This window comes from Tupaia chinensis, unplaced genomic scaffold (genome assembly GCF_000334495.1).
Source record: "Tupaia chinensis unplaced genomic scaffold, TupChi_1.0 Scaffold139733_1, whole genome shotgun sequence".
Classification (NCBI taxonomy): domain Eukaryota; kingdom Metazoa; phylum Chordata; class Mammalia; order Scandentia; family Tupaiidae; genus Tupaia; species Tupaia belangeri.
In genome coordinates, this window is record NW_006199613.1 from 1,439,519 (window position 1) to 1,453,254 (window position 13,736).

The 13,736-nt window shown below is 52.7% G+C and overlaps 1 protein-coding gene across 1 annotated transcript in view; it reads left to right on the forward strand.

Moving 5' to 3' along the window:
* Window positions 1–5,200: 5,200 nt before the first annotated feature.
* The window catches only part of FBXO3 (F-box protein 3), a gene marked incomplete at its 5' end in the record, with an annotated part of 28,630 nt that continues 20,094 nt past the window's right edge, over window positions 5,201–13,736 (forward strand). The window contains 3 exon segments of the mRNA XM_014593076.2: window positions 5,201–5,290; window positions 7,888–8,051; window positions 13,643–13,705. Of these exon segments, the coding sequence (XP_014448562.2) occupies window positions 5,201–5,290; window positions 7,888–8,051; window positions 13,643–13,705 (317 nt within the window).

The following is a 13,736-nucleotide window of genomic DNA, read 5'->3' on the forward strand; positions in this document are numbered from 1 at the left end:
CGGTTTTCGGTTTTCAGGAGGTTCCCATAGCTGTTGGTTGGCCCTTCGATTTCTGGCTGCTACCTGTTCTGGTACCCTCTGCGACTTTTATTCCTCCTCTCAGGCTTGGAGGAAAGCAGAGGAATGCTTTTTTGAGGGGAGGTTGCCCTAGCGCACTGCTTTTAGCCTGTTGCTGTCGCCCTCAGTCTAGACCCTGACCCCCATTTTCGATCACTGCCTGCGTGATTTTCTGACAGGTCTAGACGCCCTCCTTAAAAACTGGGGACCAGGAGCAGCAGTTAGCATAATGGCTATGTCGCTGGACTCCCACGTTGTCGACCGCAGTTTGTGTCCCGGACCCAGTGGCTTAAACTCCCGCTGGGCGCGTGTGCTTGTGTGCCCAAGATCCCAAGAGGAGAATGGAGGAGAAGGGATTGCGGTATGACCATGCCCCCTGGGGGTGATTACTTGCTTTCTGTCTCTCTCTCTTTCTGGAGAAAAAAAAACTAAAACAAAAACCTCACAAAAAAAAAAAAAAACAAAAAAAAACAAAAAAAACTGGGGACCATAGGGTTCTTTACAGACCCCCCGGGGCAGGGGAGGGCTGGTGGGCTGCCTTAGTCCGAGGTGGCTTTCCTGGCGCTGTCCTCACACCTGGCGGCTGCCGTACAGTCCTGCCCACCTCTTCCCAACCCCAAGGCCTATTCCTGTAGGAGCCCGCTTGGCCTTCCTTCGTGCAGACTCGAACTGCCCTGCCGGGTTTTTGCCTTAGGGTGTGTATAATCACTGGAAAGAGAGACAGAGACAGTAAAAGAGAAAGTGGGAAATCACACACACACCCCCCCCCAGGGAGGATGACCACAGCAGCAATCCCTTCTCCATTCTCCTCCCAGGATCTGGGGCACTCCCCATCGGGTCGACCCAAACCACAGCCGGCCATGTGGGAGTCCAGCAGTGTAACCATTACCCCGTCTGCTGGCCCCATGCCTGTAATTGTTTATTCAAAGAGAAAAAAGCTTTTTCTTTTTTTCTCTTTTTTTCTTGAGTGCCTACTATGCACCAGCCTGCCAGGTGCTGGGGCGCAGTGCGGAGCAAGACCAGTGAGGCCCCGTGCACGCCCTGGCCAGTGGGCAGAGGGGAGGTGGGTGAGCACCTGCGTGCGCGAGGTGCTGGGGACAAGGTTCAGTCGCTCTGGTAGAGTGGGGAGGAAGGGCCACTGCTGGCCAGGCAGGGCCGTCCCGGCAGAGGCACAGCGTGTCGGGGCCACTAGGTCAGGCCAGCCTTCCAAGCCTTACCTAGGCCGGCCAGAGCTGGAAGGCTGTTGGACGTGGGTGTGACTCACAGCAGGGCTGAGGGGAGGTGGTAAGATCACAGGGACCTTGTGAGCCAGGGGGGATCTGATTTCACGCCTCAGGTAGCAGCCAGAATTTTATACTGGGCTGACAGGGCCCTCTTTGAATGCGTGCAGGGCTGCAGGGCTGCGTTGTCCCGTTGAATGTGGCCCACGGGAGTGCCCAGTGTGTCGCAGCTTCTGCCCTGCACCTCCCGACCGGGTCTGCCGCTGCCCAGCCTGCCGCTCCGTCCTGACGCTTCTGCTCCCTGTCTGTTGGACTGTTGGGCAGTGCCGGCCCGGGTGTCAGTTGCATGATTTGCGCCTGGGATCGTGTGACGCCTTCTCCATCCCGGGGCTTTGCAGTGTACGTTCCCAACCCTCACACACCCAAGCTACCAGCCACACTGCTGCGACAGACAGGTGTCTGGTGCGGACTCCGTCCACACCCGCCAGCTCAGAGTCCCCGGGGCCGTGCTTTGCAACCTCGAAGTGCATCAGAGCCACTCTGGGGCCCTCCATGTCCAGCTGCTGTGACAGTGAGCGAGGGCCTTGGATGGAGTGGGGCCGGAATCCGTAAACGCGTAGACGCGGGGGTTCTTCTGTGCACACGCTCGCGTGCTCATTGCCCGAGGTTTGTGAGGAAGGATAAGGATGGGGCTGCATAAACCGGGATGGAGGCGTGCTGCCACCCTCAGGTGGGCCGTCTGGCTTGTTTCATGTGCTGCAAGGCATGTGCGGGCAAATGGAGGAGGGGGCCCTTCCCAGCCTAGGCTCCATGTCTTCACCCTGTCGGGATTTGAGGCCCCAAGGCACCTACCCAGCACGGTTTCCATGTCACTGGGGCTGGGGCTGAAGCCGGTCAGCCATATGGTACCCTGCTCCCTTAACCCTGGGCACGGGCCGAGCGGAGAGCGTGTTGTTTTGTTCGTTCGTTTGCTCTTTAGGTTTTCACCATTGGGTGTGTTTGCTGACTGGAGGGAGACAGGGAGACACTGAGAAGTGAGAAATCCCCTCCCAGGGAGGATGGCCACATTGTAATCCCTTCTTCATTCTCCTCTTGGGATTTTGGGCATGCATACACAGGTGCCCAACATGATTTTCAAGCCACCTGGTCTGGGACTTGAACTGCGGTTGGCTATGTGGAAGTCCAGCACCTTAACCATCACACCACCTTTTGGCCCCCATAGAGTTTTTAAGAGATATTTGCTATAGGGCACATGTGCTCACCAGAGGGGCAGAGAGAAAATGAGAAATCACCCCCCCGCCCCGGGGGGAAGGCCATGCTGCAATCCCTTCTCCATTCTCTGTTCTCCTCTCGGGATCTTGAGCACGCCCACACATGCTGCTGGCGTGAGTTTCAAGCCTCCAGGTCCAGGTCTTAAACTGTGCTCAGCCATGTGGGAGTCCAGCAACCTAACCGCTACACCATCTACTGGTTCCAAGAGTTTTCTTCTTAGAGTTTTGCTATAGGTCGTGTGCACTCACCAAAGAGAGAGAAAGTGAGAAATTGCTCCCCCCGGGGGGATGACCATGCCACAATCCCTTCTCCATTCTCCTCTCAGAATTTTGGGCATGCTGACACACATGCAGCCTCTGAGTCTGAGACTTGAACCGTGGTTGACGACGTGGCAGTCCAGTGACAAACCATTACGCCATCTGCTGGTCCCCCGAGAGTGTTTTTTAATATGCTTTACTCGTGACCTTGACAATTCCCCTGTGACTTAGATTCTGTTCATTGATTGATTAGCTATTGCCCAATGTGATTTCCCTAGTGCAAGGATAGAAATCTATTTTTCTCTCTTTACGTCTGTTCTTTTGCAATTATTTATGTATGGTAGCGTGTGCAGAAGTGGAGCACTGTGGTATTAGAATCTCTGTGTAGTGGGACCAGCAGGTGGTGTGGTGGTTAATGCACTGCATTCCCACGTGCCAACCATGGCTGGAGTGCCAGACCCAGTGTCTTGAAAATCACGCTGTGCGTGCATGTTGTGCCCAGAACCTGAGAGGAGAGTGGAGGAGGAGTAAAGTGGCGTGCCATCCCCGGGGGGTGATTTCTCACTTTGCCTCTCTCTGTCTCTCTCTTTCTCTTTCTCTCTCTTTCTTCCCCGCCACCCCCCATGAGCACATGTACCCCAGGGCAAAAGAAAAATAAAACTATATATTAAAAAAAGAAATCTCTATATAGTAAGAAAACTATGTGCTTCCATTGTTGTGTTTTAAGATAGCTGATGAGTTGTATGAGAGATCTTTTAAAAAGTTCGTGAGAAAGGTGTAGTATAAAAACACTATGCTGGGATTTAAAAATCGTTTTGTACCAAAATAAACTCTTACTTTAATTCCATTGTTCCATGACTTTTTGAAGTCCCCTCATATAACTGTTCATACTGATTTAGAAGTGTTACCATATCCGGGCTGATAGGTGGTGTGATGGTTGAGGACACTGAACTCCCACACGACCAACCGTGGTTCAAGTCCTAGACCTGTCAGCTCGCTTTCTCGCTTTCTCTCTCTCTCTCTCTCTCTCACTCACTCTGTCCCTCTCTGGTCAAATTAAAATAAATAAAATAAAGTTAAACAATTCTTCAAAAAAAGAATTATAATATGGGCACCTTTTATAGGTGGATTCTCTGATAGTTGGTTGAAAAGGTGATTTTTGACTGCAATATTTTTTCTTCTAAGAAAAAGAACAAATCAGAAGGCGCGTCTGCTCAGAAACACACAGATCAGAAGACGCGTGTGCTTAGAAACACACAGATCAGAAGACGCGTGTGCTCAGAAACACACAGATCAGAAGTCGTGTGTGCTCAGAGACACACAGATCAGAAGACGCGTCTGCTTAGAAACACACAGATCAGAAGACGCGTCTGCTTAGAAACACACAGATCAGAAGACGCGTCTGCTTAGAAACACACAGATCAGAAGACGCGTCTGCTTAGAAACACACAGATCAGAAGACGCGTCTGTTTAGAAACACAGATCAGAAGACGCGTGTGCTCAGAAACACACAGATCAGAAGACGCGTCTGCTCAGAAACACACAGATCAGAAGACGCGTGTGCTCAGAAACACACAGATCAGAAGACGCGTGTGCTCAGAAACACACAGATCAGAAGTCGTGTGTGCTCAGAGACACACAGATCAGAAGACGCGTCTGCTTAGAAACACACAGATCAGAAGACGCGTCTGTTTAGAAACACACAGATCAGAAGACACGTGTGCTTAGAAACACACAGATAAGACGCGTCTGTCTAGAAACACACAGATCAGAAGACGCGTGTGCTCAGAGCCCTACATCTTAGGCCCTCTGGGTACAGCCCAGCGCCCTCTGCCCTGTCGCCTCCCTCTCGGGACACAGCAGTGCCTCCTGTGGCGACTGCCCGTGGAGCCCGTGGGCTCGAGGCTTACTGCAGTCGCACGTGCGTGATGTGGCCCCTCTGAGGATTATAGCTGTGGAGGGTTCTGGCTTTCTCTGTCAGCTAAAATAGGTAAGGTCTCATACTCGAGGCCATCAGGCAGCGGACTCACTGCGTGGGTCCAGGAAACCTGTTCTAGGAGTGTCAGGGCGGAGTAAGTGGCTAATAAGGAAAGGTGCAGGTGGCGTTAAGGTGGCTGACTCCGCCTTGGAGTCTCGGGTCCCGGACCAGGCAGCTCGAAAACCACGGGAGGGAGGTGGGGCAGCTGTGTGCGGGCGTCCCCGGGCAGGGGAGCAGACTGGAGGACGGGACTGCTGCGTGGTGCCCATGCGTGGTAATTTCTCATTTTCCGTCTGGCTGGCTGGCGTGTGTGTGCCCTGTAGCAAAATCGTAAAACGAAACTTAACGAATGTCTTCATCCTTACCCCTCCATCACTTCCTTCCTCCTGTACTCACCGTGACTCGGGGACCGCCAGCTGTTGCTACGTCAGCAGGAGACTCAGCCAGCTCTCGAGTCACGATCCGCTGTGGAGGAGACACTGCAAAAAGTACTGGCTGATATCAGAGTGAGTACGCGGGGACCTGGGGGCGCCCCAGCCCCTCTCCCACCCTGCCTCTGCCTGGCGCTGCCCCCACTGTGGCCGCAGCCCCATCTTCTCTGTCCCTGTGCTCTCCTGCGAGCGCTGGGGCAGGTCAGGCCGACCACTCTGGCCTCCCCCTGTGCTCAGGCTTGTGTGTACAGCCGTCCCACGAGAGAGCTCGAGGCAGCACTGGTGACAGGTCCTGACCGAGTAAGCTTGTGGGTGACAGAGGTGGGGGCTGGAGAAGGGGACAGGGAAGGTGGGGTTACTAGTACAGTGTCTTTTTCTTAGATTAAGGGGATCGGAGCATGACCCAAGTTGGCCGAATAAGAAATAGAGGTTTTGGGGTATTATTTAAAGCTGCAGACTCTTGGTAGAACTAAAATAGCAACCGAGTTGTTGCTCTGGGAGAAGGAAGGGCCGGAGAGGGGTTGGAGGCACTGCTGCATCTTTCTCGTCCACTTGGAGTCAGTGCCTGCATGTCACACCGCTAAGTCCAGAGCTAGAAGTACAGCGTTTACGGTGACAGTCACAGCTGTCCCTTCCAGACACAAGGGACGCGTCCTTTCAAAGGCTGGGCTTAGGATAGAAGGCTGGCGAGGCCAGTAGATGGCGTGCTGGTTCAGGTGCTGGACTCTTACGTGGCTGACTGCAGTGGAGTCCCAGACCTGGCATCTTGAAAACCATGCTGGGCACGTGTGCGTGCGTGCCCAAATCCCAGGAGGAGAATGGGAGGGAAGGGATCGCAGCATGGCCACCCCCGGGGGTGATTTCTCACATTCCCTGTCTCTCTCTTTCTCCAGAGAGTGCACATGCCCTATGGCAAAAACCTAAAAGAGAAAAATCATAAGTTCTTTGGTACTTTTTAGTTTTGATAATGTGTGATATTAATTAAATAATGTTATTTAAGTTCATAAAGTATGTTCCCCTTCCCTTGCACCTCCAAGAACAAACTACCCTGGACTGTTCTTGCCCTCAGTCCTGACCCAGCGCTGCACTCGAGTCTCTGTGGCAGCCCTGGCTCCCCAGGCATCCGGGCCAGAATCAGCAGCCACCCTAGCCCTCCCCGCTCGCCGCTCCCTTACGTTCACTCAGTTACCAAGCTTGTCCGATTTTAGTCTCCGTATATTTCACACACACACACACACACACACACACACACACTTCCCAGTTGCCAGAGAGCACATGTGTTTGCCAGAGGGTGCAGAGAGACACAGAGATGGAGGGAGAGAAGGCACCTCTCACTGGGCCGGCTCAGCCATGTTCCTTCTCCACTTCTCCATCCTGTTGGGATTTGGGACGTGCATGCACTTGTGCCTGGGATGTTTATCAAGCTTCTGGGGCCGAGTTTCCAACCATGGCCAGCCATGGGGTCAGGCTGCCTTGCCCACTAGGCTACAGGGCTGCTCCTAGCCTGTACATATTTCTGGTTTCCTTTTCATCTCACCTAACTGCCCCTTTTAGTTCAGCCCACCCTCCCAACCATCTCTGTGCTTCTAGCTTACTCCGTTAGATGCACCCTGTGCTAACCGCAGCTGCAGAGCTGCTCCTCCCTCAGCTACCCCCTGAGCCCTCCAGCAGCACGCCCTGTGGGCTGCGTCCGAGCCCCTCAGTGTGCCACCTAGGGTCGTCCTCATCTTCGGGGCTGTCACGGCCTCTGCTACTTGTTACTTTGCGTTTGTACTTCGTCCTTTCTCCCTGACTGGAGAGAACGGCCTGCAGGTGCACGCAGTCGCCACAGAGCGAGGGCGCAGAAGAAGCACCCAGTGGAGCAAAGTCGCGGCTCAGTCCCTTCTCTTCCATCTCATCGGGGTTGGGGCACGCCTGTGCTGGCATGTGCACCTGGCATGTGTTCTCGAGCCACTGGGTCTGACACTTGGACTGTAGGGCTGGCCGTGTGGGCGCTGGGTTCCTTAAGCATGAGGCCATGGGCTTGTCTGTAGAGCGCACTTTGGTGCGTGTGTGAGCCAGAGAGCAATGGGCAGAGGAGAGTGCACCCTCATGGGGGTGACCACACCACACCCCTTCTCTTCCATCCCTCCTTCTCTGAGGTCGTGGGCACGCAGGTATGCTCAGTCCGTCTCTGAGACTCGAACCATGCGGTCAGCCATGTGGAATCCGGCTGCCTCACCGACCAGGCCCCAGAACTGGCCCCCATATTGTGAAGGCAAAAAATAGGCCCTAGTTTATGTTGTCGGCCCGGTGGACACTCGCTGGGCGTCTGGGAGCCGGTGGGCATGAGCGCCGACTCCTGCAGTCCCGAGCTGCCTGCAGCCCCGGCTCGCCCAGCAGCTGTGCTGGGTCCTGCCATGGGACTGCAAGCGCTCAGCCAGCGGCCGTGCACACCTCTAAGATTTACAGGATGGGTTTTTGCGAGTTCAGTTGAAATTTACGCCCCACAAACTAGTCACGTCATATTTTATTAAGGATTAGACAGTTTAGTAAAAATAAGTAAAAAGTTAGAAAGTGAATGACATGACCTCCACCCCTGGTAGCCCCAGACCCTAGTGAGTACATTGCTGAGTGTCGGGTACGTGCTGTGTCCCCCTGAAGATTTTAATCCCATCCTTTAATGTGTTTAGAGAAGAGAAAGCTCAGAAGAACCAGTGCTGGAAGTCTCTCTTCATAGATACTTACTCCGACGTAGGAAGATACATTGACCATTATGCTGCTATTAAAAAGGCCTGGGATGATCTCAAGAAGTATTTGGAGCCCAGGTGTCCTCGGATGGTTCTCTCTCTGAAAGGTACTGGGAATGGGGGATAGCCCTGCATTGCCGTGAGTGTGGGCAGGTGAGCTCAGATCACGGCTCTCACCCTGGGCCACGGCGCGGGGCTGCCATGGTGCTCAGAGCCTGCTCAGTGCCCTGCCGCCTGCCCCGCCTGTTCCACCCAGACCACGCGGCTCCCTGCGAGGAAGGAGGGCTGAGCCGGTGGTCTGTGCACTCCCGGAGCCGCACCTGCCAACCCATGGAGCTGTGGGGAGGACTGAGCTGTGGCTAGCCTGGGCGACACAGTGAGAGCTTGACTCGGAGAAAGAGAAAGAAGGGAAGGCCGGACGCCTTCATCCATGGTTTTTTTTTTTTTTTGGGAGAGGTTTTTCACTATAGGGCATGTGCGCTTGCCAGACAGAGAGAGACATAGAAACAGAAAGCAAGAAATCACCCCCCACGGGGATGGTCACGCCGCAATCCCTTCTCCTCCATTCTCCTCTCGGGATCTTGGGCATGCACGCACACACGCCCAGCGTGAGTTTTAAGCCACCGGGTCTGGGACGTGAACTGCGGTCGACTACGTGGGAGTCCAGCGACATAGCCATTACGCTAACTGCTGGTTCCCATCCATGGTTTTATTTTATGTGAGGAAACTAGTAATGGTAAGATTGCTTGACAACCACTTTTCTGATTTCTTTTCAAACATTTTTATAGTATATATATTTTTTAAACTTTTAAATTAAAAAATATTTTGCCAGCAGGTGTGTGCACTTGTCAGCGAGAAACAGAGAGAGAAGCAAAGTGAGAAAGCACTGCCTTGGGGAAAGGCCAGGCTGCAATCCCCTCTCCTCCATTTCTCCCACCACATGCACACACACACACACACACACACACACACACCGGGCATGTTTCTCAAACTGCCAGGTCCAGAACTCAGACACACAGTCAGCCATGTGGGATTCAGCCTCTTACACACCACACCACTGGCAGGACCCTAAAGTGTATTTGCTTCTTTCTTTCATCAGAGAGAGAGGGAAACACACCCTCACCCTCACACACACACACACATGGCTGTCCCCATAGGCCCCTTGTGTCACAGCCCACCCCCAGCCCAGCCAGTCCCACCTCTGGGCACACGTGCACCTGCCTGGCCTGGCGAGCAGGGCCTGCGGCACTCCCGGACCTCCCGCCGGGGTCCCGCTGCCTCAGCACTATGCTACTTTCTGGCCCCAACAGAGTCTAATTGAAAACCCGCCTGCTTTGTCAGGACTCTCTTCTATTTGAAGTGGAAGTGAATGTTTGTTTGACAGTCTAATAAGGAAAGAGCCTGAGTCTTAAAGAGTGTCAGAGCACGACCGGCAGATGGCATAGTGGTTACATCACTGGACTCCCACATGACCAACCGTGGTTCAAGTCCTGGACCCAGTGGTTTCAGAGTCACACCAGGCGTGTGTGTGTGTGTGTGTGTGTGTGCCCAAGATCCCAGGGCGAGAAGGAAGTGTGGTGTCGCCATCCCCCCAGGGGCTGATTTCTCACTGTCCCTCTCACTGTCTCTGTCTCTCTCTCTAGTGAGCACATGTACCCTAAGGCAAAAACTACTAAAAAAAACAAAAAGCATGTAAGAGCAACATGGTAGCGCAAGGCGAGTTCTGCCGGTATTTGGACATTTGCAGAGTAGGGTGAGGAAGATGTGCCCTGAGACCTGTCCAACCCCACCTTGCCCCCTCTGTGCCACGCTGTCGTGTCATTGTGGCGAGAAATATTAACAGGATACCTCAGTCAACTCGACATGGTAGTTGACGCCCATAAAACCACATGGATTGATTGTAGACGTTGCAGCTTCTCTGCTCAGCCTTCTTCAGTTTTTCCAGACTTCTCCACTGAAAGGCATTGTACCCATGTTTTGGTTTTGGTGAGATAAAATTAGAATCAGTTCTTCTCAAATGTTTTCCTTCCTTTAGAACTAAAGATTCTTTGGAATGGCATTCCTTTTACATTTCCTATCTCCATTGTAATTTCCCTTTTCTTTTAGTATTTATTTTACATTCTTTCACAGCGCATCACCACAGCATAATGTGATTTTCCCAGCCAGAGTACACTGTAAAGTGGGGTGATCATAGATGTTGTTGTCAACAAACAGTTTTTCATTTCTTGTTATATGTGTATATATATTCCCCCCCTTTCTCACCTCTGCCATTGCCCACCCTCCTCCCACCCTGTCTCTGGCGTCTGCAGTTGCTTTCCATTCCTTTATTCTCTCCTACGTATCATTGATTCACAAAATACCTTCATCTAAATATGTTCAACAGCAAGTTCAATAGCAAAATATCTTAATCTAAATACGTTCAGTGGCAAGTTCAGCTGATATATGCGTATCTGTGAACACAAGTTGACTTTAGGCATGAAACTCTGTGGGTAGAATGAATATACTATAAAGTAGCATCTAGCTGAGGCTATCTAGCTTACTGTGGTCATTAAATAGGTATTTTAAGTTCAAGAAAGGCCGTCTTAGCTTTAATAAATCAAAATCAAAAAAATGTTAAGAGTACTGCTTAAAATTTAAAGCCAGGTACAGGTTAGGATTCTGTTCGAATAGTAGGCACATGGACCTGTCGACAGCTTGAGAGAAGACAAAATTCTTTAGTTCTGGAAAACAAAGCATAGAAGGTCAGTAATGTTTTAGTCAAAAGTCATAAAATTCTATCTCACCAGTTCAAACTCAGGTACTTTATCTTCTTTGTGATCCGATCTTTCCATGTAAGTTCTGGAAGATAGCGTTCAACTCTGGACTTGTCCCGACCATTAAGCTGACCATTTTCTTCGTTGTTTTAGAACTCTTATTTCTGTGTGTCTGACTTTAGTTTTTCTGGGATAGCGCTCCCTTCAGAACTTCTTGGGGAGCTGGTCTGGTGCTGGTAAATTCTTTCAGGTTTGTTTATCTGATCATGTTCTTGTCTTCTCTTCCCATATGAAGGATAATCTTGCAGGGTATAGTATTCTCTGTTGAAACTGTTTTTCAGTCAATACTTGGAATCTATTTTCCCATTCTTTCCTCGCTCTCATTGTTTCCGATGAGAGGTCTGCTGTCAGCCTGATGGGATATCCTTTGCAGGGAATTGGGTATCTTGTCCCTGTCTGTGGTTTTGGTCATTCTGGCTATGATGTGTCTTGCAGAAGATCTTCTTGGGTTGATCCTATGAGGGGTCCTTTGTCTTTCTTGGGTCTAGATGTTTGAATGCCTCTCCAGGTTTGGAAAGTTTTCTTGCAGGGTTTCATGGACTAGATTACCAATGCCCTGATTAGTCTCTTCACCTTCTGGGATACCGATGATCCAGATGTTTGGACGTTTACTGGTATCTAGTATTTCTTGTATATTATTCTCTTTTTTGTGTGTACAACTCCATATCTTCCCTCCATCCACATTAGCAGACTGTGTACAGTTCCGTATCTCCCCTCCATCCGCGTTAGCAGACTGTGTACAGTTCCGTATGTCCCCTCCATCCGCGTTAGCAGACTGTGTACAGGTCTGCTTCACCTTTCGAGCCCCTCATTTGTTACTGAGATGGCGGCAGGTCCCTTACTCTATCTGCACTAACTCCCTGAGCTAAGCATGCCATCTCTGTTTGCTCTCACCGCTCCCACTTGCTCACTGCTCCTTCCTGTGCTGTCCTTAGTTCCATTTCCTCCCTGTGTCTCCACGCCCACTCTGGGTCCTGCTTCTCCTCCTGGTTTCCTGCCTGAGGCTGCTGCTGACGCCCCACCTCTCGGGCCTGACGTGGATTTATCCATCCTCATCGTTGGAGGGTGTAGTCAGCAGTCATTTTTGTTCCCGCCTCCAGGAGATCCTTCTTTGTACAGTTTTGCCAGAGGGTGTATGCGCTGACCAGAGACAGAGCGAGCGGGCGAGTGAGAGGCAGAGGGAGAGACTGCTGTCAGGGTAGGCGGTCACGCCTCAGCCCCTTTTCCGAAGAGCTCATCTGAGTTCTGTTGAGAATTCGGACGTCAGTTTCACCATTGTTCCTTTGAAGGTAACTGTGTCTTTGCCCTCATCTGGCTGCTCTTTTAGTTTTCTTAGTTTTGTTATGGGGCACGAGTGCTCTTCAGAGAGGAGGAGAAAGTGAGGTACCAGCCCGCGGAGGATGGCCATGTCGCAGCCCTTCTCCTTCCGTCTCCGGGGATTCTGGGCACGCCCATACACATGCCCGGCGTGATTTTCTAGGCACTGTGTTCGGGACTCGAACCGCACAGCAGCCGTGTGGGGTCCAGCTGCTGTCACCATCACACCACCAGCTCGCTCTTGTCTGCCCTGTGGTCAGCTCTTGTTGTCGTACAGGCCTGGTTTCTATTATTTGTTTTTGATTGCTTGCTTGATGGAGTTTTTTTTTTTTTTTTCTTTTTTTGGAGAGATTTTCACTGTAGGGCGCGTGCACGCACCAGACAGAGAGAGACATAGAGACAGAAAATGAGAAATCACCCCCCAGGGGGGATGGTCACGCCGCAATCCCTTCTCCTCCCTTCTCCTCTCGGGATCTTGGGCACGCACGCACACGCGCCCGGCGTGAGTTTTAAGCCACCGGGTCCGGGACACGAACTGCGGTCGACTACGTGGGAGTCCAGCGACATAGCCATTACGCTAACTGCTGGTTCCCCTTGATGGAGTTTGAGTCTGGGGAAACACCACTTTGTTCTGGAGACCATGGCTATGGGCTGGCAGTGAGTCAGCAGCCGGTCCCTGCAGTGCAGCCAACGCAGGTGTGATGGGAAGCTGGCAGGAGTCGTTGTGAGAACCAGTCCGCCTTTCATTCACCCTGTTCTGAGGACCGGGCCCTTCAGGACCCCAATCCAGCCGCCTTGGCCTCCCCACTCCTCTCTCCCTGCGGGCCCAGTCCCGGCCTGCCGGGCTCTGCTCAGCATCCTCCCTCCCAGTGCATGCGTTTTCAGAATCGGCACTTGCCTCCGGTGGGGGGCTCTCCAGGTGCTGCCAACCTCACGCCCCCTCTTCTCCTGGAGCCTCCTTGCCTTGGTAGTGCTCTGAAAGTCCTAAACCCAGTTACCGAGTTACCTGTTGTGCAGGCAAGAGTGGCCGTGGCCTGGTGGGTCGCTGCCGGGCGCCACGCCTCTCTTAGCAAGCGCAGTTCCGTGTCCTTGCAGCCAGGGCGCGTGCTAAGTCCACAAGCATGGAGCACCCTGTCCACGCAGCTGCTTCCCCCAGCGCGAGCTGCGCCCCGCGGCCCGTGTCCCTGGTGAGAGGCTCTGCGACGCTGTGCACCAGCAGTCCAGTTTCTGCAGCGTTTAGTGCTTGTCGGCCTTGCTTTAATAAACAGCAGCACACTTGTACATTTGTAAAAGCAAGGTCTGCTGGAAAGGCTCGCGTTGTCCTTTGGAAAGCACATGTGCCCCGTCAGTGCGCACATGTTTGTGTTCCACGAGGTGCCAGTGCCCTGGTCGCAGGGACCTGAGGAACCTGATGCTTCTGATCAGCCCGGCTCACGTCCCCACATTTCAGCCGCTCGTTGTGAGGGTGCAGTCTGCTCAGGCTGAGCGGGCGTGGTCAGTTAGCGAGGAGGTCCCATGGCCTCCTGGCTGGCTGAGTGTGCCCCCTTGTACTTTCTGTGCGTTTACAGAGGGTGCTCGCGAAGACGACCTGGATGCCGTGGAAGCGCAGATTGGCTGCCAGCTGCCCGCCGACTACCGCTGCTCCTACCGGATCCACAAAGG